Genomic DNA, 20,452 nt, shown 5'->3' with positions numbered 1-20,452 from the left:
ATCGATTTTAGCCAATCAGTGATGCTACCTACAGTGGGTGGCCGGGATCAAAATGCACGGCGGAAAGCTCGGAAAGTAGTGTGGATAACCTTAATCACGTCGGCTCCCCCGGGAGGGGACGCGTCACTCGCCCCATTTCACGGATGAGGAAGGTGAGGCTCAGAAAGGGGGCGGTAAGCGGAGAAATTCAACACCTACTGATCGGCTTCTGTGTATTGAGTGCTGTAAGCACACTATTTCAGGCCACTCTGCAGGAACAATTAAGGCTCTGAAGTCAGATTTACTGAGTTTGAATCCCAATCCTACCACATGGTCTTGGCAAGTTACTTAAACTCTCTGGGCTTCACTTTCCTTATCTGCTAAATAAGAATGCTAGTTTCCAATATAGAGCAAAGATTGAACTACAGAATGCCTGGAAATTGTGCAAAGCAGTCCCTCTTCAAGTAATAAGCTCTCGATAGGTTCTAACTGGTGTAGGACCGGAGGAGAGCGTAATGGGCTGCACTGCCTGTGTTCCAGTCCCAGCTCGCTTCACAACTTGTTCTTATCCCTCTCTATGCTTAAGTTTGCTCATTTGCAAAATGGACAGAACTTTTTAACGTTCGTTCCTGGGTTGTGGTGAGTTTTAAACGAGTTAGTGCAGGTTAAATGCCTAGAACGGAATCTGGCTTGGCATAAACACAAAATCGTTAACTTTTATTGTCGATTCTTGAGCCTGGGTTTGATTCCTGCCACCTGCCACCACTTACTTGCTGGTGATCTTGAGCAGGTTTTTTCAGCTGTGTGTGCCTTTCTATAAAGTGTGTACAAGTGTGTTACGATTTCGACTTAAAAATGTTACTGTGAAGTTTAAACGAGATAATTCCCATGAAGAGCCTAAAACAGTGCCTGGCACAATAAATAGAATTCATTGTTGTTTTCGTTTTACAGGAAACGAATGTTCCGAAAGGCAGAGAGACTTGTCCAAGGTCGAGAAAGTAGGAAGTGTCAGGGTCGGGAGTCGAACTCTCCAGCAGACCCAAGGTACTGGCGGGGACCCAAAGGAGCGAAGGCAGAAAACGGGAGATGAAAGCAGAAAACGGAGATGGGAGGAAGGGACGCTCTCGGCACTCAGCTGGCCTCGCCTCGGGGGCGGGGCCTGGGGCGGTGCGGGGGCGGGGCCGCGGCCGCTCCTCCCCGGCCGGGTTGCGGCGGCGGCGCGGCTTGCGCTCGCTCGGCGCTCGGCTGGGGCGGCCTGGCCCACAATGAATGGCCGCCGCGGCTGCCGCTGCTGCTGAGGCGGAGGCCGCGGAGGCCGCGGAGGCGGAGGCCGAGGCCCCGGCGCAGGGGGGGCGCGCCCCGGGCCCAGGCCCGGCTCCAGCCGCCGCTGCGGAGCCCGCCGGGAGCCCCCGGAGCGCGGCCACGGCGCAGGTGAGGCGGCCCGCCCCAGGCCCGGTTCCGGCCTCGTCTCGCCGGGGCGGCCCGAGGGCATCCGAGGGCCGGTTGAGGGCTGAGCGGGGAGGGCCGGGTGGGGGCTCCTCCGACAGAAAAGGAGCCGGGTCCGCAACCTGCACCGTGCCCGGACCGGCGAGTGCGGAGAGGCCCGGCCCTCACTAGCGGCCTTGAGCGTCCAGTCCCGGGCCGGGCCGTGGGGTTTGGGGGTGGTGGGATTGGGCCCAGACTTTCCCCCCACCTCGCTCTCGGCGATTGGGAGGCGCGAGGCTGGGCCGGGGCAGGTGCCGGAGGCCCGGGAAGTTGGAGGGCCGGAGGAGGAAAAGTGAGGAGGCGCCCGGGGAGGCCGGGGGGGAGGGGGAGGAGGAGTCGGGCTTTGGGTCGGCCGAGTGGGGGAGGAGGGGAGAGCGGCGCGGCCGGAGGGAAAGGGCCCGGAGGGGGGGCGGGGAGGGGCCGACTCGCAGGTAGTGTCCGGGCGCCGGAGGAGGTGGGTGGGTCAGGTTACAAGCCTGGGGGCGGCTGAGGAGAAGCTCAGGAAGTGGGGCAGGGTGGGTGTGGGCGGAGTTAGTTCGGGTGGGGGCTGATAGGAGATCCCAGAGATGTTTGCAGGGGTCATATGAGGTTAGGGCTTGGAGAGATGTTTGGGGGGGAAGGCCAGATACGGGGGCCATCAGGTAGGTTGAGGAACTACTGTAGGAGCTTTGGGAGAGGGGGAAAGCAGCGCCTTTGCGCTAGGCTAGTGGCTGCGAAACGGGGCGTCCCGAGAAACTAGTGTGATCAAAAGGCACATGCCACCTCTTCCCCCACCAGGTGTTAGCTCTGGGCCAGATCTGGGGTCTTTCCTCTTTTCCTCATCCCAGTCGGGCTCTGGGTCTCCGATCTACCTTGTGGACGAGCCTCTGCTGGCTTTTCCAAGGTGCTGGCGCACCCGGTGGGTGTTTGTGTGGGCAGCTTGAGAAAGTCTAGAACACCTAGTTCAGGCATATGCATTTGCAGAGAGGCAGCCCAACGGCCCTTACCTGAGTATCTTGGGATACTAGATTCTTTCTCCCCTTTTTGTGAGCAGAGCCTTGGGGCTCAAACCTAAGGGATGGGACCTCACAGCCACCATCTTATACCGTGGCCTCCCAGGCACCAGCTTCCCAGAGGTGAAGAACGGGGAGGTGAGCCTATAAAGCTCTGTTCATTGTGTCTCAGACTCCTGATGGGGAGAAGGCAGGCCACTGAGGAGATCAAAACCAGTATTTACACCCTGGTCCAGGCCTTTGGGGCTACTGGCCCCAGGGCTCTGCCTGTGGGGTGCTCTTCCTGGGTCAGGCCCTGGGATGAGCTCATTGATGGCTCACCACCACCGGGTCAACTTAGGCCTTCTCCATGGTAGGAGAAAGCTGAGGCTCCAGGTGGCTTGTCCCAGGTCACACAACTAGACAGTGGCAGACTGGGATTGACTGGCGCTCAGCTCAAACCCACAGTCTCCCAGGCTGGCTTTTGAGGGGCATGACTGGAGGAGCTCGCACTGTTCTGGATTGCCTGGTGGGAGTTCTGTGCCCAGGCCTTTTCTCTTGCCCATTCCAAGGGATAGGTCCGTACCTTCGTGGACAGTTTTTCTGGTGTGTCCCAGAGGGCTGGAATAGTGGAAGCTTTTTTCTCAGAGGCTTGGTCACACCTCATTTCACACACACCCCTTCTGGGAGCCAAGAGGTCAGGGGTCACGGAACTATAGGCTGGCAAGGGGGGGCAGTTAGGAGGATGGGGCCTGGCTCCAGAGCTGCATCTTGCTTTGCTTGCCTGGTTTGTCTTTTCCCCTTTTGGGTCCCGGGTCAGACCACCACAGCTTTCCTTCCTTCTCTCTGGGCTAATTGTTACCATTGTGTCCTGGGAACATTGACTTGGGATCTTCAGCCCCTGAGGCAAGAGCCACAGAGTGCTGGGTGAAGTATCTCCCAGGCCTGGGTTTAATGATGGGTTGTCATCCTCATTCCCTGCCCTCCCCCAGTCTCCCTGTAGCTCCTAGAACTGATCCCACCTGGGCCATGCTCTCCTCCTCTCCCTGGCTGGCCTTCTGGCTCTGGGAAGGGCGGCGGGGGGGACTGGGCCGCAGCCCCACTTAAAGATGCTTTTCCCCTGCCTGGTCGGGCCGAGGCTGGCTTCTGTGGCACAGACTGGGGCTCAAGGCTGGGTACTGAGGACAAGGATGGCTACCTCTGGTCACATGGCTGGAATAGGGCCAGAGGCTGGTGGGTGCTGGCTGGGGTGAGTGGATGGCAGAGGAGGGCAGCAGCTCCTAGCTGCGCCTGGAGCTAGAGGAGAAGGCACTCACAAGCTGCTTTTTTGTCAGGACGTAGGGGCACACAGACCTGGGGTGCCAAAGAAGGCCAAAATAGCAAGTACAACAAGTAAAGGGACCTGTGGGACAGTTTTGTTTCCCTAGGGTGTCGACTGCCTGCTGGGGCCAGGGGAGCAGCTCTGAATAACAGATCCTGGTGAGGAGAGGGGATGGAGAATTTCAAATTGGGTGGTCAGGGAAGGCTTGTGGGAGAGCTGAGCCCTGAATAAGAAGAAATCAGCCTGGTGGGGGAAGCTGGGGCAGGGAGGAGCGAATGTTCTGGGCAGACGGGACAACACATTGAAAGCCTTTATTGAGCATGTGCCAGCCTCCTGCTAAGTACTCTAAATATCTTGTCCTCATGAGGGAAGGAGTGAGGGGTGACCCTAGTGTGAAGATGGGAGACCCTTAGTGCCATTTGCAGGAAAGCGCCCAGTCTCAGGGTCTTCTGGATCTCCCCACTGCCCCCAGCTGAAAGTCCAGACGCCTTGGCCTGCATCCAGGCCTTTTAAAGTCTGGGGCCCAGGCCAGGCAGTGGGGAGCCCCAGTGAGCCAGGCTGTGAGGACGGCTGAGTTTCTGTCTGTCTTGGAGGATCCGTTGGCGGTTGGTCCAGCCAGGTCTGACTCAGAGTTCATCAGGGTCAGTGCCAGAGCCAGTGATGGGAAGGGAGCCTGTGTTTGAGGTGACGATGAGCCTCCTTCCCGGGCTTGAAGACAAGCTGGCGGTGCTTGAACAGCCTGTGCTTCCTCTCTTGGGTCCTTCCGGCTCCTCATCACCCTTTCCCCCTTCCCCAGGCCCTTGGTGCTTATTGTGCCTAGCAGGAGCGTGCAGGCCCGTCTCCCTGCCTCTGCTCCTGGGTCCCCTTGGCTGAGAATGCCATCCCTCCGTCTCCCCCTGGAGAGCCCTTCGAGCTGCAGAGGTTGGGAAGTGGGACCGGTCTGGTGGCGGTTACAGGTTGGGCCCAGTGTCTGGTTGTGGTCATCATCCCATCTCTCCTGTGCCGCCTCCTTCGGTCAAGGTCTCAGCATTCTTAGAGATCCAAGAGCCCTCTGTGAGGACAGCAACTCTGTTTTCTGAATCAAGCAGGGGTTGGGCAAAGGTGAGCAAACCACATGGTGTAGTGGACAGTCTGCTTCCACCATTAGCACCACCCTGCTCGGCCCTGAGATGCCGGGCCTCGTGTGTGACTGGGCATCTCTCAGTTCCTCCTCTGATAAGTGGGGACCAGCAGGCACACCTGTGCAGCAGTGGTTCTCACTCAGGGATGATTCTGCCTCCTCTCAAGGGATGCTTGGGGAATGTCTGGAGACATTTTGAGTTGTCACAGCCGGGGCTGGTCCTGGCCTCTGGTGGGTGTAGAGGCCAGGGATGCTGCTCAACATCATAAAAAAGGTACAGGGCAGTTCTCCTCCCCAAAGAATGATCTGGCCCCAGTGGCTGCAGGGCCAAGGTCAGGGGATCCTCGCTGTGTTGTTACCATGCAGGACGCAGCGGTTGGCGTCTGGGATGTGTGAAGATACTGGGAAGGCGGTGGGGAGCACTCAGGAAGTACTGCCCGATTGATCACGAAATGGCATGAGGTTCTGGGAGCTGGCGAGTGGTGTAGGATGTCTCCGCTGCTGTCTGAGACTTTACAGCCCTGCAAGGGGCTTGGGACGAACAGAAGGGGACACAACTAATAATCACAGCTGGCGTTACTGGGTACCAGTCGCAGGGTAAGCACCAATCTACCGTGTGGCTTGCTGGTTTAACCCTTGAGACAGCCTTGTGCGGCAGCTGCCACCATCCAGCCCATTCTGTAGCTGGGAAGACTGATGTCGGGGCGAGTACTGCTCTGGGTGCATGTTTTCTGGCAGCGTAGAGGAAGAGAAGCACAGTTCTAAGCAGGAGGCTTTGAGCTTCGGGCAGGATAATAGGATTCAGATTCTCAGGCCCTGCTGAGGCCCCGCATGGTCTCCCAGCACCTGTCAACAAGCCCCATCCCAGTAGCCATGTGCCCTGCGGCCCTACCAGCCTCCTTCATCAGCTGCACCGGTGTCCCCTCGGGGCCTTCATGCTTGCCGCTCCCTTCACCACCCTTAGCATGGCTACTGCCACCAGGTCCTTCAAGTCTGAAGGCCCCAGGGATTAGGGTGTTAACTCAGAAAGGTGGGCCAGTGGGGGGTGGGGGAGCTGCTGCAGACCCAGGCCAGATTCCCCAGGGCTGCAAGGAGGGAGTGGGAGGAGAGAGGGAGAAGCATTGGGCTAGACTGCTCATCCTCAGAGATGGCAGGGAGGGGAGGAAGGGTGGAAAGTGGCTAGGGGAGGCTGGGCAGAGGAGAAGGCCTCCCCCAGGGGAGCAGAAGGAGCAGCACCCCGTCTGGCCCTCAGAGGGCACCCAAGACCCCATTTCTGGAGAGGACACATGCAGTGAGGGTAAAGAGCCCCAGCTCTGGCCTTGGCCTGTCTTGGCTTCCCTTCTTGGCTCTGGCCTCTCTGAGCCCCAGTTTTCCCGTCCACAAAATGGGTCTGGCCACAGTAGCTACGTGCCTTGGGGAGCGATGGGACCATGTAAAGCATGAGCTTGGCAGGGGCCAGCCATGGTCAGGAAGCTTCAGCTGTTGTTACCTCTGGGTTCTGGGACAGGAGCCAAACACAGCCTCGGTGAGTTCCTGGGCCTTGCTCTCCTCACCCAGAAAATGGCGGGAAGAGTCATTTCTGCCTCAGAAACTAGCAAGAGGTATAATCCGAGCCCTTACCAGGTACCCTGCACCGCAGGGGCGATGTGAATGCTAATTGCCAGCTATCACCCTGTCACAAACCCTGTCACCCACCGTGGATTTAATGGCAGCTTTTTGGGGAAAAGGAAAATGAATTAAATGTGCACGTACTTTAAAAATGCCCACAGTAGGGGGGCGCCTGGCTGAAGAGCATGCGACTCTTAATCTTGGGACTCTTAACCTTGGGGTCATGAGTTCCAGCTTCAACGTTGGTTGTAGAGATTACAAAAATAAATAAATAAATAAATAAAAAGTTAAAAAAAAAAAAAAGATGCAGACAGTAGGGATCTGTACAGTCAGATAACACTTTGTTCTTCGCTAGCAAGTGTTTGCCTAAGCTGTCTTCCAATTCAGCTCCTACAGAGGGTCCGAATGGCTCTGGGCCAGGAAGACTCCTCGAGCAGCCGGGGGGGGGGGGGTCCTCCCACCCACCCACCCCCCTTTACTCTGACTGCACGCTGAGCTGCATGAAGGATTGTGGGGCTTTCCAAGGGCTTTTGGTTCTTCTACTTGGAGTTGGTGGTTTCCCTTAATTGGCTTATGTGTCCCTGGGCAGCTCGCTGCTTCCCTGGAAGGTCAGCGGGAAAGAAAGCCCGTGGTGGTGTCACAGGTCTGTACCCCTAGCTTCTGCTGCCTGGGGAATTTGGGGCTCCCTCTCCAGACCACTGGCAGTTTCCACTCCCACCCGGGCATGATCGGCCGGTAGTGTGAGCAGTTGGCGGGAATCCAAACCTCTGTTACACTGAGCCCAGAGCGGGACCCTGACTGCGGGCCGCCCACCTGGTGCGGCTGCCAGAGGAGGGCACCTGTCTGCGCAGCCCCCTCCGCACTGGCCCTGGGGACTGCCCCTGTGGCGTGGATGGCACTCCGGGCCCAGCTTAGAGACTTTTTCTGAGTCACACTGTTGGAGTCACGCTAACATGGAACAAAACAGGGAGTGAGGTTGGAAGTAATGGCAATAATTCTTCATTCCACAAACAACTATTGAGCACCCATCGTGTGCTGATCTGATCTAGAGACCGCGGACACCGTGATATGAACCAGAGAGGCAGGCACCGTGCCCTGGTGGAGGTGACACAAAGCCCAAGACACATCTAGTTAGCTAGACGGCAGGAAGGGCCAGGGAGGAGAAATCAAGCCGGAGAAGCATAGAGTCGGTGTTGGGAGAGGTTCTGTCTTGGGAAGTTCGAGCCAGGTTACGACTGGGAGGATATGAGGAGCTGTGGCCATCTCCGAGACCACATGCTAGGAAGTCCGAGAGCCGGGGGTGAAAACTGGTTTTGAAAGAGTTTGGGGTCGAATCTGAGGGTCTTGTCCTGAGCGAGGAGGGCTGGAGCTGGCAACAGCTACGGCCAGCGGACTGGGGCGGAGTTGGGTTGTCGGCACGTTGAGTTGGTATCTGGGACATCTGCAGGCCCGGCACCCACAGGAAGTCCAGGCCAGGGGCTCCATGGGGGAGTTGGAGGTGAGTGGATGGTACTTCCAGCCTGTCTTGAGTCAGCCTGCCGTGATAAAACGCTGTAGACCGGGTGGCTAAAGCAACAGACAGTGCTTACGGTTCTGGGGGCTGGAGGTCTGCGATCAGGTGTGCCCACTGGGCCTTGGTGCGCGTGCTTAGAGAGAGAAACCTCTAAGGACACCAGTCCTAGCAGATCAGGGCCCCACTTCTATATCCTTGTTTAATCTTAATTACCTCCTAAAGACTGTATCTCCAAATACAGACCCGTTGGGGGTTAGGATTTCAACATACGCATTGGGGTGAGGGGCACAGTTTGGTCCAGAGCAGAGCCCTGAGTCTGGGTTCAATCCCCAGGAGGAGAGAGGTTGACCAAGGATGGAGCGCAGCATCAGCCTTTATTTACCTTTAGTTTCTGGAAAGACCATGCCTGCTCCTCCCCCAGGGCTCTGCACGACTTCCCCAGACATTGAGGGCTACGCTCCCATCTCACTACTGCTTCATTAGACACCCCCCCCCCCCGCCATATCGCTCTAATGTCACCTCTTCTGGGCAAGATCAGAGGCCCAGGTATGCAGCACGTTAATCTGTGTGCCTCTGGATGTATGGCCACGTTCCCCATTGGACCATGAGCCCTTGGAGGCAGGCCTTGTCTCAGTCCTGGCCTGCCCCAGGCTCCCAGGCACTTCATGCCCCAGTCAGGTGCTTCGCAAATATTTATTGAGTGACTTGGGAGGTCATGGAAACCGTGTGCTGGGCCCTTGCATCTCACTGGGAGACCTGCTCACATTTGTGGCCAGGACACTAGCGATGCTAGGAGGGTCCCCTCGGCCCTCTTTAGGGCTGGGGGCTGCCCCTTCCCTTGGGGGGTTCTGAAGACCCCAGAGGATGGACAGGCTATTATGCCAAGTTCTGAGGAGAGAGGATTCAAATGGTTTTGTGCCCTAACGGAGTCTATAGTCAAATGGGATTTAGTGTTCTCAGAGGTAAGCATAAGGGCGCGGTGGATGGGTGGTGGAGAGAGTGTGCAGAAGGGGGGATCTCTAGTCTGGAGAATTCTCAGAGCCAGGGGGTGGTGGAGCGTAGGAGAGGAGGATGTAGGCAGTGGGAGGAAAAGGGGACTACAGGCAGGGTGCACAGCTTGGGCAAAGGCCTGGCTGGGTGGGAGAGCCATGCAGTGTGCTTGGTGGGGACAGAATTGTTGGATGGTGTAGAGACCCCCAACTCTTGGCTCCATCACATCTCTTCCTAGGCAGCAGGTGACCAAGGCCAGGTACCAGGTACTTAGTTAGACTTGTTTTTTTCTGGGAGCCCATTATGGCTCCGTGGTCCTCCCCACCCTACCCCCCACCCCGCCCGCCCAGGGCTGGTGTCGGAAGGGGCTTCACACAGAGCCAGGATAGCTGTTCCTTCTGAGTCCAGAGGACTGGATTGGGGTAGTTGCCCAGGGATGAGAGGAGGGAGGGGAACCTGAGGGTGGCCTGTTACTGCTTCTAAAACCAGCCAAGGCCTTGCTTTCCCCTGTCCTTGCAGGGGCAACAAGGCCATGAAGGGTTTCTGCAACTCAAGACCTGCGCTGGGCGGGGAGGGGAGATCCCTAGGCACTGATCGCTTGAGCCATTTGTACCAATTGTCTCCCTCCCCCTCCCAAATGGTTAGTCAAAGGCTTCAAAGCCCTAGGTGCTGGGCTCTGAGGCTGGGGTTCACAAGGCTGGGGAAACCCCAGCCTGAAAGTCGGGTGGCTCGTACCTTCGGGGGCCCCTCCCTGTGCGTGTTCCCTCCTGTTACCGCAGGGACCTCCACACACCTGTTGCTGAGCTTGCCCTGATCGGTCAGCCTGTGCTGATTCCCAGTGAGGGGTCAGGCCCTGAAGCCCAGCTGCCGGGGAAGGAGCAGGGCTGCCCTTCAGTCCCCGCTTATCAAGTGGGGCAGTCGTAGCGCTGCCCCGTGGAGGGGACCCGGAGGAGAGCGCCTGCAGCAGCACCTGGCATGCTGAACATGGCTGGGAGCACCCCTCAGAATGCCCTCTGCAGCCCCTGGGTGCAGCACAGCCCCCACCAGCTGCTGCGTCCCAAACTGGAGTCGTTTAGTCTTGCCTTGGTGCTCCCTCTTTGCAGCCGCTCACTCGTGAGTCTGACTGTCCTCTCTGTCCCTGTCCCTGCCGCCTGCCCCCACCACTGGCCCAGCCCTCCGTGTCTCACCTGTTTCCGTTCTCCACGCTGCTGCTGGGAGCTCTCCGGTGGTCTGGGCCTGCGCCTCCCTTGCGCCAGGCTTCCCCCTGCTCCCAGAAACATTTGTCCTCACCAGGCCAGGCACCCCCTGTCCCACACCCTTCCCAGCAGCCCTGTTGCCCCTGCACTCCCCTCGAGCCAGCACTGGCTTCCTGGGGGTCTCCAGACTGCACTTCACTTCTTCCTGCCCCAGACAGTGCTCTGTGTCCCCGTGTCTTTGCCTTTACTCCCAGAGTCAGCCCCTCAGTGACACCCCAGTTGTATCACTCCCTGTGTCTCCCCACCAGACGACTGCGTGTGGAGACAGCCAGTCTTCTTTAGAGCTGTGTCTCCTGAGCCGTGCGGTTTATCAGGGTGGGTTGGATGAATGAGTCCCCATTTTACAGATGAAGAAACCAAGGCACAGAGGTGAGGGGCTGGCATCTGAAACCAGGTCTGGGGTTGGGAGGTGCTTTGACTCCACCACAGGCCTCTCCTGTGTCAGTCCTCCCCCTTACGGTGTGAGCCTTCCAAGCTGGGGGTCCAGAGCTCTCTTTCAGGGACTGGGAGCTAGCCTCTCCCTTGACCCCCTTGACTCTGGTCACTTGGGCCCCAGTACCTGGAGCGGCTTCATTTTGGCAGCCTTGGGAGTTGGGTTGGGGCTGTGAGGCCCCTGGAGCAGGCTCTGGGTTCTGTCCTTTGCCTGCACTCAGTGCCTCAGTTTCTCCTGTTTCTAAACAGAGGGTCAGCTTCTAGCCCATCTGGCACTGAGTTTGAGGCCCTGGAAGGAGTGTGCTCCTTCTGATGGGAGGGTCCTTGTCTCCGCCTCGCCCCCTGATGACCCTAAATTGTTTTTCCTGGCAGTGACCGTGATTTTGATGATGACAAGGAGGCAAAGGGCATAGCCAAGGGAAATCACAAGTTTCAGTGCCCGCACAGACCTGGTTTGAATCTTGTCCCTACTACTTACTCACCAATGACCTTGGGACAGTTCTTAGCTTCCCCATGGCCTCGGCTTTCCCATCTGAGAACTGGGAGTATGAAATCGGCCCCATAGGTTTGCTAAGAGGGTTCAAAGAACTTCCTGCAGGTCATCTGTCAGCGCTTTGGAAGCATGGTTGCTGGGAGGGGCGGGGCCTGCTGGTGTCTCAGGGTTCCACCACATGTAGCAGCTTAGTGAGGACAGACTGAATTTGCACGATTGGGTTGGTCTTACCAACATTTGTTTCCTAATGGAGAAGAAGAGATTTGAGTTCCTGCTCTCAGGAGCGAGTTGGTTCTGGAGCCAGCACGCACTTGTCCATGAGTGCATGGCTGCTTCTCTTCGTCTGTACAGCCTTCTGTGAGCCCGGTGGTACCAGATAGGGCCCCTGTGTCCCAGCGCTCAACCCATGGAGGCAGCTCAGAATGGACTCACTAGTCAATGAAAGATGTGAAAGATGCATGAAAGCTAATCTGGGAATGAGGGGAAACAGCTGGGGGCTCTAGTTGGTACCTGCCCCAGGGCCTTTGCACACCTGCTTTTTCCTCCTTTCTCCTTACCAGCCCGACTCTTCTCAAACCCACACTGCCCATTCAGGACCACCGCCTTCTATATTTTAATAGAATTGCAGGGACTCACTTTTACTATGGGTATACTCGTAAAGCCACACTGTCCTTCAGAGTCCTTTTATGAGTGCTCTCGGAATATTGGACATGCCCAGTTCTGGATTGGAATGTGCTGGAATGTGCACTGATGGAATAGGCTGTGCTGCAGAAATTCACATTTGAGAGGTGCCTGGGCTCCCTGCGCAGGGTCACAGACAGTTCCTTTTTTTTTTTTTTTTTTTAAAGATTATTCTTACGTATTTGGCGGGGGGGCGGGGGGCAGAGGAAAAGGGAGAGAGAATCCCAAGTGGACTCTGCTGAGCATGGAACATACTATTTATTTTTGTAAATAAGCAGTATGATCACCAGGATCAAAAGAGTGTTTATGGCAAATATGGATTCTTTTTTTCTTCCTTCCTCGGCTTTATTGAGATGCACATACCATGGAGTCCATTTAAAGTGTACAATTGAACAGTTTTTAGTACAGTTGAACCTTGAATGACGAGTGGGTTAGGGGCACTAACACCCCCACCAGTGCACGTACGAAGTCAAAGGTCCACATACGACTTTTGACTCCCCCAAAACTTAACAGCCTACAGGTGACCAGAAGCCTTACTGATAACCTAAACAGTCAACACGTGTTTTGTATATTGTATGTGTTAAGTACAATAAAATAAGCTAGAGAAAAAAGTTACTAAGAAAATCCTAAGATTTGCTGGCTGGCTCAGTCAGTAGATGGGACTCTTGATCTTGGGGTCGTGAGTCTGAACCCCACCTTGGGTGTAGAGATTACTAAAAAAAAAAAAAATCATAAGGAAGAGAGAATACATTTACAGTCCTGAACTATTGAAAAATTCTGCGTATAAGTGGAGCCACACAGTTCAAACCCCTGGTGTTCGAAGATAAACTAGGTATATTCAGAGTTGGGTGCGTATGACTACAATTTTAGACCATTTTACGTTATGGCCAGAAGAAACCCCCGCATCCTTCTGCTTGCCACCCCACACCCCACCTAGCCCCTGGCAACCACTAGTCTGCTTGTTTTGGCTCCGGATTTGCCCATTTTAGACATGTTACATAAATGGGATCATACAATACACAGTTTTTTTGTCCGCCTTCTTGCATTTAGCATATTGTTTTCAAGGTTCACCCATAGAATAGTATGTATCAGTGCTTCATTCCTTTATATGGCTGAATAATATTCCATTATATGGCTGGACCGTATTTCATTTTATTTTAGCCATTCATCAGTTGACGGACGTTTGGGTTGTTCCCCTCTTTCTGGCGATCGCAAATGGTGCCATATACATTCACGTACAGGTGTTTCTGTGGATATAGGTGTTCATTTTTCTTGGGTATAATTCTGAGGAATGGAATTGCTGGGTCATGTGGTAGTTCCATGTTTAATCGTTTGAGGAACTGCCAGACTGTTTTCCATAGCAACCGCACCATTTTACATTCCCACCCGCAGTGTAGGAGGATTCCGATCTCCTCCTTGCCAACACTTGTTGTCTGTCTTTTTTATTCTCGCCAGCCTAGCTGGTATGAAGTGGTGTTTCGTTGTGGTGTGCATTTGCATTATCCCTGCCGACTAGTGATGTTCCCGTGCAGCCTCAGGGTTTCTTGAGTGGTCATTCAGTCATTCAACCAGCAGTGATCGGGGGTCATGGGCTCAGTGCTGCGGACACAGTGTGAAGACTCTGATGCCCCTGCCCCTTTGGTGTTCCGGTGCCAGTGCCCTTCAGAGTTACCTAACCGTGCGTGTCGTGCTCGTGATGGTTAACGCTCGTGGAGTTCACACTGTGTTAACTCATTTCGTGTTCAGACACACATGTGTAAGTATGCTTTTGCCCGCCCCTTGTCTGCAAGGGACAGCCGGCGGCCACCCGGGCCTGGAGCTGACATGACTGATTTGACAGTCTGTCCTAGAGGCCAGTCCGTGCCGGGACCGAGGGTGTGGGTGGCACCGGGCGATTCTCACCCTGTGGATGTCTGCCCCCACGTGTCTCCCCGCAGCAGGTGAGGGTCGTGAGAGGGGCGCGCCGAGTCTGCTGCCTGACCCTGTGTCTCTGTCTGTCTCGCCCGTCCCGCCCGTCCCCCTCCCCCGTGCAGCTGCCGCCATGGCCCAGACCCTGCAGATGGAGATCCCGAACTTCGGCAACAGCATCCTGGAGTGTCTGAACGAGCAGCGGCTGCAGGGCCTGTACTGTGACGTGTCCGTGGTCGTCAAGGGCCACGCCTTTAAAGCCCACCGGGCCGTGCTGGCGGCCAGCAGCTCCTACTTCCGGGACCTGTTCAACAGCAGCCGGAGCGCGGTGGTGGAGCTGCCGGCCGCCGTGCAGCCCCAGTCCTTCCAGCGGATCCTCAGCTTCTGCTACACGGGCCGGCTGAGCATGAACGTGGGCGACCAGTTCCTGCTCATGTACACGGCCGGCTTCCTGCAGATCCAGGAGATCATGGAGAAGGGCACCGAGTTCTTCCTCAAGGTGAGCTCCCCCAGCTGCGACTCGCAGGGCCTGCACGCCGAGGAGGCCCCGTCGTCCGAGCCCCAGAGCCCAGTGGCGCAGACGTCCAGCTGGCCGGCCTGTGGCACCCCGCTGCCCCTCGTGTCCCGGGTCAAGACGGAGCAGCAGGAGTCGGACTCCGTGCAGTGCACGCCGGTGGCCAAGCGGCTGTGGGACAGCGGCAGCAGCGGTGGTGGCAATGGCAGCCGCAAGATGGCCAAGTTCTCCACACCGGACCTGGCTGCCAACCGGCCGCCCCAGCAGGCCCCGGTGGTGGCGGCGGCGCAGCCGGCCGGGGGGGCTGTGGCGGCGGCGGCGGCGGGGGCCGGCACTGGGCAGCCGGCCGGGGGGGCGGCGGCGGCCGGGGGCATGGTGAGCGGGCCCAGCACGTCAGAGCGGACCAGCCCGGGCACCTCGAGCGCCTACACCAGCGACAGCCCTGGCTCCTACCACAACGAGGAGGACGAGGAGGAGGACGCAGGCGAGGAGGGCACAGACGAGCAGTACCGGCAGATCTGCAACATGTACACCATGTACAGCATGATGAATGTTGGCCAGACAGGTGAGGTGCCCGCCCTGCCCACCCCTCCCCAGCCCGGCCCCTGCTTCCCACCCCCCCTTTCCCCGGCAGCCCGCCCCCGTCCCGTCCCCGACACATGCTGCTCTCTGCCCACCCCCCACGAAGCCGAGAAGGTGGAGGCCCTCCCCGAGCAGGTGGCCCCCGAGTCCCGGAATCGCATCCGGGTACGGCAAGACCTGGCGTCTCTCCCAGCTGAGCTCATCAACCAGATTGGCAACCGCTGCCACCCCAAGCTCTACGATGAGGGTGACCCCTCCGAGAAGCTGGAGCTGGTGACAGGTGGGCCAGCATCACTTCCTGCCCAGATTCCCCGCTTCCTCCCATGTTGGGCCTCTGTGCCCTCCGAGCCAGTGGCTTGTGGGGTGGTGGTTAGGAGTCAGAGACTTGGGGTCCAACCCCACCCCTGCTGCCACCCACTGGCTGTGTCCTAGGGCAGCTGACCCCCCCCCCCCCGGCACTGATTCGTGCCAGAGACTGGCCTCCAGGTTTCCACCCCAGAGGCTGGTATGAGCGTTGGCTGGCATCATTGGCCACACGGGGAGATGAACGGCTTCATAGGGTGGTTGGAGGGTTGACTAACAGAGCAGTTAAGGATCTCGGCTCTTGGTGTCAGGGTGCCTTGGTGTGAGCTTCCACTGCCTGTTCTTTTTGATGCCCAGGTGGTTGTGTGGGCAAAAGCCACACATGCACAAGCAGGGCTCAGCATGTTGTAGGTGCCCCGTGGACAGTGGCACCACCAGCTGTCCTTTCCTGATCGCTGACGAGGCCATGCTGGGGCGAGTTGTCAGGGAGCGTCTTGGCCGGGCCCAGGCCAGGGCCTGGCCAAGTGGGGAACGTGGCAGTCTGGGGCCCCCGGCCACCCTCCTGCTCCCCACTCCAGGCACCAACGTGTACATCACGAGGGCGCAGCTCATGAACTGCCACGTCAGCGCGGGCACGCGGCACAAGGTCCTGCTGCGGCGCCTCCTGGCCTCCTTCTTTGACCGGTGAGGCCGTCACAGAGCCCGGATGGAGGGGAGGGGAGGGGGGCTGCCCCCGGCCCCCCCGCCGCAGGGGGCCTGACTCCCCTCCCTTGTGCCCCCCACCTCAGGAACACTCTGGCTAACAGCTGTGGCACTGGCATCCGCTCTTCCTCCAACAACCCCAGCCGCAAACCGCTGGACAGTCGCGTCCTGCACGCTGTCAAGTGTGAGTGTCTGGCCTTCTGGAGTCAGGCTGGGGCGGGGTCTGGGCCAGGCAGATGGCCCTCTTCGCTGATAGGTGGGGGGGGTTAGTGTTAAGAAGGATTCTGAGGCTCAGTCTGGACTTGTCGGGAAGAGGGCTGGGATGGGTTAGAGATTTCTTCCTGGTTGGGGGGGGTGGTCCTTTGGGAGTCATGGGAGCGATGAAGCAGCCAGGCCCCAGCCATTTGTCGGGAGGGAGGTCTGGGTTTTCACGTGGCATCTTCCCATTTCTAAATTCTGGCAAATGACCCAGGTTTTTCAAGAGCACTAGGCCACCCTCTCAAGCCCCATGCGTGGCTGAGCTCGGTCAGGCATGGGGCCAACTGATGTGGTTTAGCGTCCTGGCTTGCGAGTCCTCCATTCCATCACCTCTGAGGGGGGTTCGGGTGTCGTGCGCGTGCATGTGTGTGTGCGTGTGTTTGGGGATCAAGGAGCAGTGTGGCCGAGTGTCTGTCGTCAAGGTGAGAGGCCAGGGCCACGCTGTGCCTGAGCCATCGACTCTGCCCTCACAGACTACTGCCAGAACTTCGCTCCCAACTTCAAGGAGAGTGAGATGAACGCCATCGCAGCTGACATGTGCACCAATGCCCGCCGCGTTGTGCGGAAGAGCTGGATCCCCAAGCTCAAGGTGCTCATGGCCGAGGGCGACGCCTACACCACCTTCATCAGCGACACGGGCAAGATAGAGCCGGACATGATGGGCGTGGAGCACAGCTTCGAGACGGCCAGCCACGACGGCGAGGCCGGCCCCTCGGCCGAGGCCCTCCAGTAACTACCACCGGGCCCTCCCCGCGGGGCCGTCACACTCCCCTCCCTTCCCCCCCGTCACACCCGCCCACCATCTTGGTCACGAGCTACTGTCTGTCCCTCCCCAGGACCCGCGGGGGGTGCTGCATGCTCCCAGCCCCTCTGCCTCCCCATCCCACTCTCCGACCCCCATCTGAGCGGCTAGGAGAGGGCAGCAGCTGGTGCGGGCTCTGCGCTGCCTCTCTTGTGCGCTCGGGCACCGTCGGGGGGCCTCCACTCCCCCTCCCCTAACCCCCAGCTGTGGTCTCCCCACTCACCAGGCCGGGTGTGGGGAGGGGCCGGCCTGGGGGGCTCAGGAAGGCCCCCTCCCCAGGCCCTGGGCCCCTTGCTGCACCCCCTTGGGACTTGCAGGGGCCCCAGGGTTCTCAGGACCCCTCCTGCCACCACCTCCCAGTGCTTCCATGTTTCCAAAAGCGCCTTCCTGTCTCCCTCGTCTGTCCCTGCGCCTGGGGGCTGGGGTAGGCGAGGCTGAGGGGACTGCCCATTTCACAGCTGAGGGAACCGAGGCTCAGAGGAACTCCACCATTGACCTAAGGTGGTGGGCGGTGGCGGGCCCAGTGCCCTTCTCTCTCCCCCACCCCGTGCCCACCTCTGTTGCCCCCATCTGTCTCCTGGGGCCTGAGAGGGGCAGGTCCCGAGTCGGGGGCTCTTGGGGGCAGACCGAGGGTCTCGGTGAATAGAACGAGAGGTTTCCTGGGCTCACAGAAGTGTGTGCGTGTGAGTGCGCGCGTGTGTGTGTAGAAGTTGTGCTTTTAAACAAATGAAGATATGAGAGGCAGTAGGGCCAGGGCTGGAAGTCAGGGGAGCAGGCTGGGGGGCTGTTGCCCTTCCCCCCCCCACCACCACCCCCCGCCCTGCCTCCTGTACATACTTTTTAAAGCATTTTTTTAGCTAATGAAATATTGAAGTATAAGATTCCTTTTATTTTTCAAACCAACGGGACTGTGTCTGATGTCCCCTTCGGTCCCCGGGGACGTGACAGGCAGGACGGGGTGGGGGCTGGGGGCGGGCTGAATGTGTGCGTGTGTGTGGAGTGTGGGTGCGCATTTCTGGGGTGGGGACTTGGCCGGGCCTCTGCTTGGCCTCCTGTGGGTCTGACCAGGTCCCCCCCTTGCTCCGCTGCTCTACAGCAGGGCTCCATTTGAAGGGTGGCCCTGGCCTTGGCCCATTGGCTGAACCCAGCTTCTGGGGACGAGGCAGGGCCTGCTTCCATTGTTAGCAGTTTGCAGAATTTTCTCTAACCATTCCTCTCTTTAGATCCTCGCCCAGCGCGAGGGGTTTTGTTTTTTTGAGTTTTACATGTGAACTCTGGAGGGTTCTTTTTTTTTTTTTTTTTTACTCCCTGTCCCCTCCACACTGGGTGTCCTTTCTTCACAATTTTCACCTTTTTCTCTCTAGCCCCGTCCCCACTGCCTCTCGTCTCCTCCCCGATCTGACCGGCCCATTGCTCCCATTGCTCCCAGCGGCCTCTTCCAGAGGCAGGGGGATTGCCAGAGGTGGGGCGGGGGTTGGCCAGCCCTGACTGGGACCTTTGGAATCTGACTTGGAGGCCTCCCCCACCGCCCAGCAGCCCCCACCGGTCTGTGACGGGGTCCCTCCTGACATCTCATTGTGGGGGTGTGGGGGGGTGTGTCTGGTCTGGCCAGGGTCCTGGCACTCTGCTTTCTTGGCCTGGCCCCTGCACCTTAGCCCTCAGCTGGCCCAGTGTATGGGGGGAGTCGACGCCCCAGCTAAAGCACAAGCACCTTAGTCGCACCTCCCCCACGCCCTTGTCCTGGCCTTGACATCCTACCCCAGCATCGATCCCAAAGCACAATATCCTGGTCACTTGGCAAGCTGCCGGGCCGGCCAAGGCCGAGGGGCCGGCCAGGGCTCCAGCCAGAGCCCACAGGGAAGGAGTCCCTAGGCGCTCCCCTCCTTCCAGGCCTTAGCAGGGGCCAGCTCTCTCGGACTGGGGTCTTCTCCCTCCCCACCCCTTTGTCCTGGACAGGCCCCTGCCCAGCCCCTCCCTGCCTTGTCCTCCGGTGGGGCTTGCCCCTGTCCCTCCTCCAAGCCCCTGCAGCACTGGGTTGGGTGGCAGAGCCCTCTCATTTCAGGGACCCCAGGAGGTGCCCCTGGCTCCCGGGACTGTGTGTTTGGTGGGGGGAGGGGAGGGGAGGGGCCGGGCAGGGGTGCAGGGGAGGAAACTCCTCACCAGGAGAGCCAAAGACAGGGTTGTGCCTTACCCCAGGAGCCACCCCTGCGCCCCTCCCACCCCGCCCTCCCCCCCTCTTGGGCGGCCTGCTGCTTTTCCTTCTCTCCCTCCCCTCCCCTGCCCTGCTCTGAGCTGCATGGTCCCCCCACCCCGGGCAGCCCAGGGAGGAGCACGAATGGAGAATCACCAACCAACGCAAAAAAAAAAAAAAAAGACTGTGGGCCCCCCCCTCCACCTCCCCTGGCCGCCCACTCACCCGCCTCTTTCACGCAGGACAGACCGCCCGCCCTGTCCGTGTGAAGTGCCAACGCCCTCCCCGCCCTGGGCCGACCCCCCACTCCCCGGGCCCGTAAGTGAGATTGCACATTAACTACTGTAAGGAGAGGAGCCGCACTGGGAAATGTGAACCATGAGAATATCAGTGACACTGATGAGGAGAATAAACTAAACGCCTTTGTAACAGCCCTGCTGCATTCTGCTCTCTGGGGGCGCGGGTCCCAGGAAGGGACAGTTGCTGCACACGAAGGCTCAGTGTGCTCGGGAACAGCCATTCCAGACATCACATCCCAGAACATCAGTGTGAGAGGGGAGGGGCAGTGTCCCCCTTTCAGATGGGGAAACAGGCTCAAACCCAAGCTGCCAGTAGCTTCCCCCTAGAACGGGGCACCTGGCTGGCTGGCTCAGTCGGTAGAGCGTGCAACTCTTGATCTTGGGGTCATGAGTTCAAGTCCCACGTCGGGTATGGAGCCTCCTTAAAAAACGTAGCTTCTCCTTGCAGCACCCTTCTGGCTACACTGGTGTGTACAGACACAGCGCCCCGGGGCTGTTCTGCCCATGCGTGGGTCCTAGGTCCTGTGTCAGGGTCCCACAGGATTGCCCCCAAGAAGGGCCTCCACTGAATTGGCTGCATGACCAACTGACTGGCTCACTCCCCTTCTGTGGCTGTTTGACACACCCAGCCCCAGATCCACATCCTGAACACACCCACACCCTCACTGCATCTGAGTCAGTGCGCCCACACACTCCTGCATCAGAAGGAACACAGGAGTTGAGATGGCAAGTTAAATTCAGCCGGTGTCCTTTCTTTAAAATGCCTTGGAGAGCTGTAGGTCCTGAGGATAGGGAAGGACAAAATGTTCTCTCGAGTCAGATGGAAAAGACACAGATGGGCCCAAGGGTCCCCCTGATTCAGAAATGTTTCTAGTAACGGGGGAAGGTTGTTCACGGATGTTAGGGGTCCCATTAAGTCAGAAACTATTTGCCTTGAGGTGGGAAAGGAGGCTTCATCCCTTGCCCAGGTCAGGCCCGTCCACTCCCTGATTGGGGGAACATCCAGAATCATGGGGAGATGATCAAGGGGGATTTCAGTTCCCA

The 20,452-nt window shown here is 58.3% G+C and overlaps 1 protein-coding gene across 4 annotated transcripts; it reads left to right on the top strand.

Moving 5' to 3' along the window:
- Positions 1-64: 64 nt before the first annotated feature.
- On the top strand, positions 65-19,540 carry NACC1 (nucleus accumbens associated 1). Of its 4 annotated transcripts, none has more exons than XM_034996495.1 (8): positions 65-152; positions 931-1,023; positions 13,883-14,836; positions 14,960-15,133; positions 15,735-15,840; positions 15,945-16,042; positions 16,590-16,845; positions 19,352-19,540. In XM_034996495.1, the coding sequence occupies exons 3-8, from the start codon at positions 13,891-13,893 to the stop codon at positions 19,446-19,448; spliced, it is 1,677 nt and encodes a 558-aa protein (XP_034852386.1). In that variant the 5' UTR covers positions 65-152; positions 931-1,023; positions 13,883-13,890; the 3' UTR covers positions 19,449-19,540. The 4 variants fall into 4 exon arrangements, with proteins under 4 accessions (XP_034852386.1, XP_034852385.1, XP_034852387.1 ...); XM_034996494.1 differs by having other exon boundaries at positions 13,787-14,836; XM_034996496.1 differs by lacking the exons at positions 65-152; positions 931-1,023 and adding an exon at positions 1,237-1,410.
- The last annotated feature ends 912 nt before the right edge of the window (positions 19,541-20,452 follow it).

This window comes from Mirounga leonina, unplaced genomic scaffold (assembly GCF_011800145.1).
Source record: "Mirounga leonina isolate KUSES-001 unplaced genomic scaffold, KU_Mleo_1.0 Mir_94, whole genome shotgun sequence".
NCBI lineage: Eukaryota > Metazoa > Chordata > Mammalia > Carnivora > Phocidae > Mirounga > Mirounga leonina.
The sequence above is the reverse complement of the archived record's forward strand: the minus strand, read 5'-3'. Positions and strand labels throughout refer to the sequence as shown.

What these genes read in the sequence shown, in the direction of transcription:
- NACC1 (XM_034996495.1), top strand. Translation starts at nt 13,891, where the DNA reads ATGGCCCAGACCCTGCAGATGGAGATCCCGAACTTCGGCAACAGCATC. An exon ending in GATGAATGTTGGCCAGACAG is followed by an intron (nt 14,837 to 14,959) that starts GTGAGGTGCCCG and finishes CCCCCCACGAAG; the next exon opens with CCGAGAAGGTGGAGGCCCTC. An exon ending in CTGGCCTCCTTCTTTGACCG is followed by an intron (nt 15,841 to 15,944) that starts GTGAGGCCGTCA and finishes CCCCCACCTCAG; the next exon opens with GAACACTCTGGCTAACAGCT.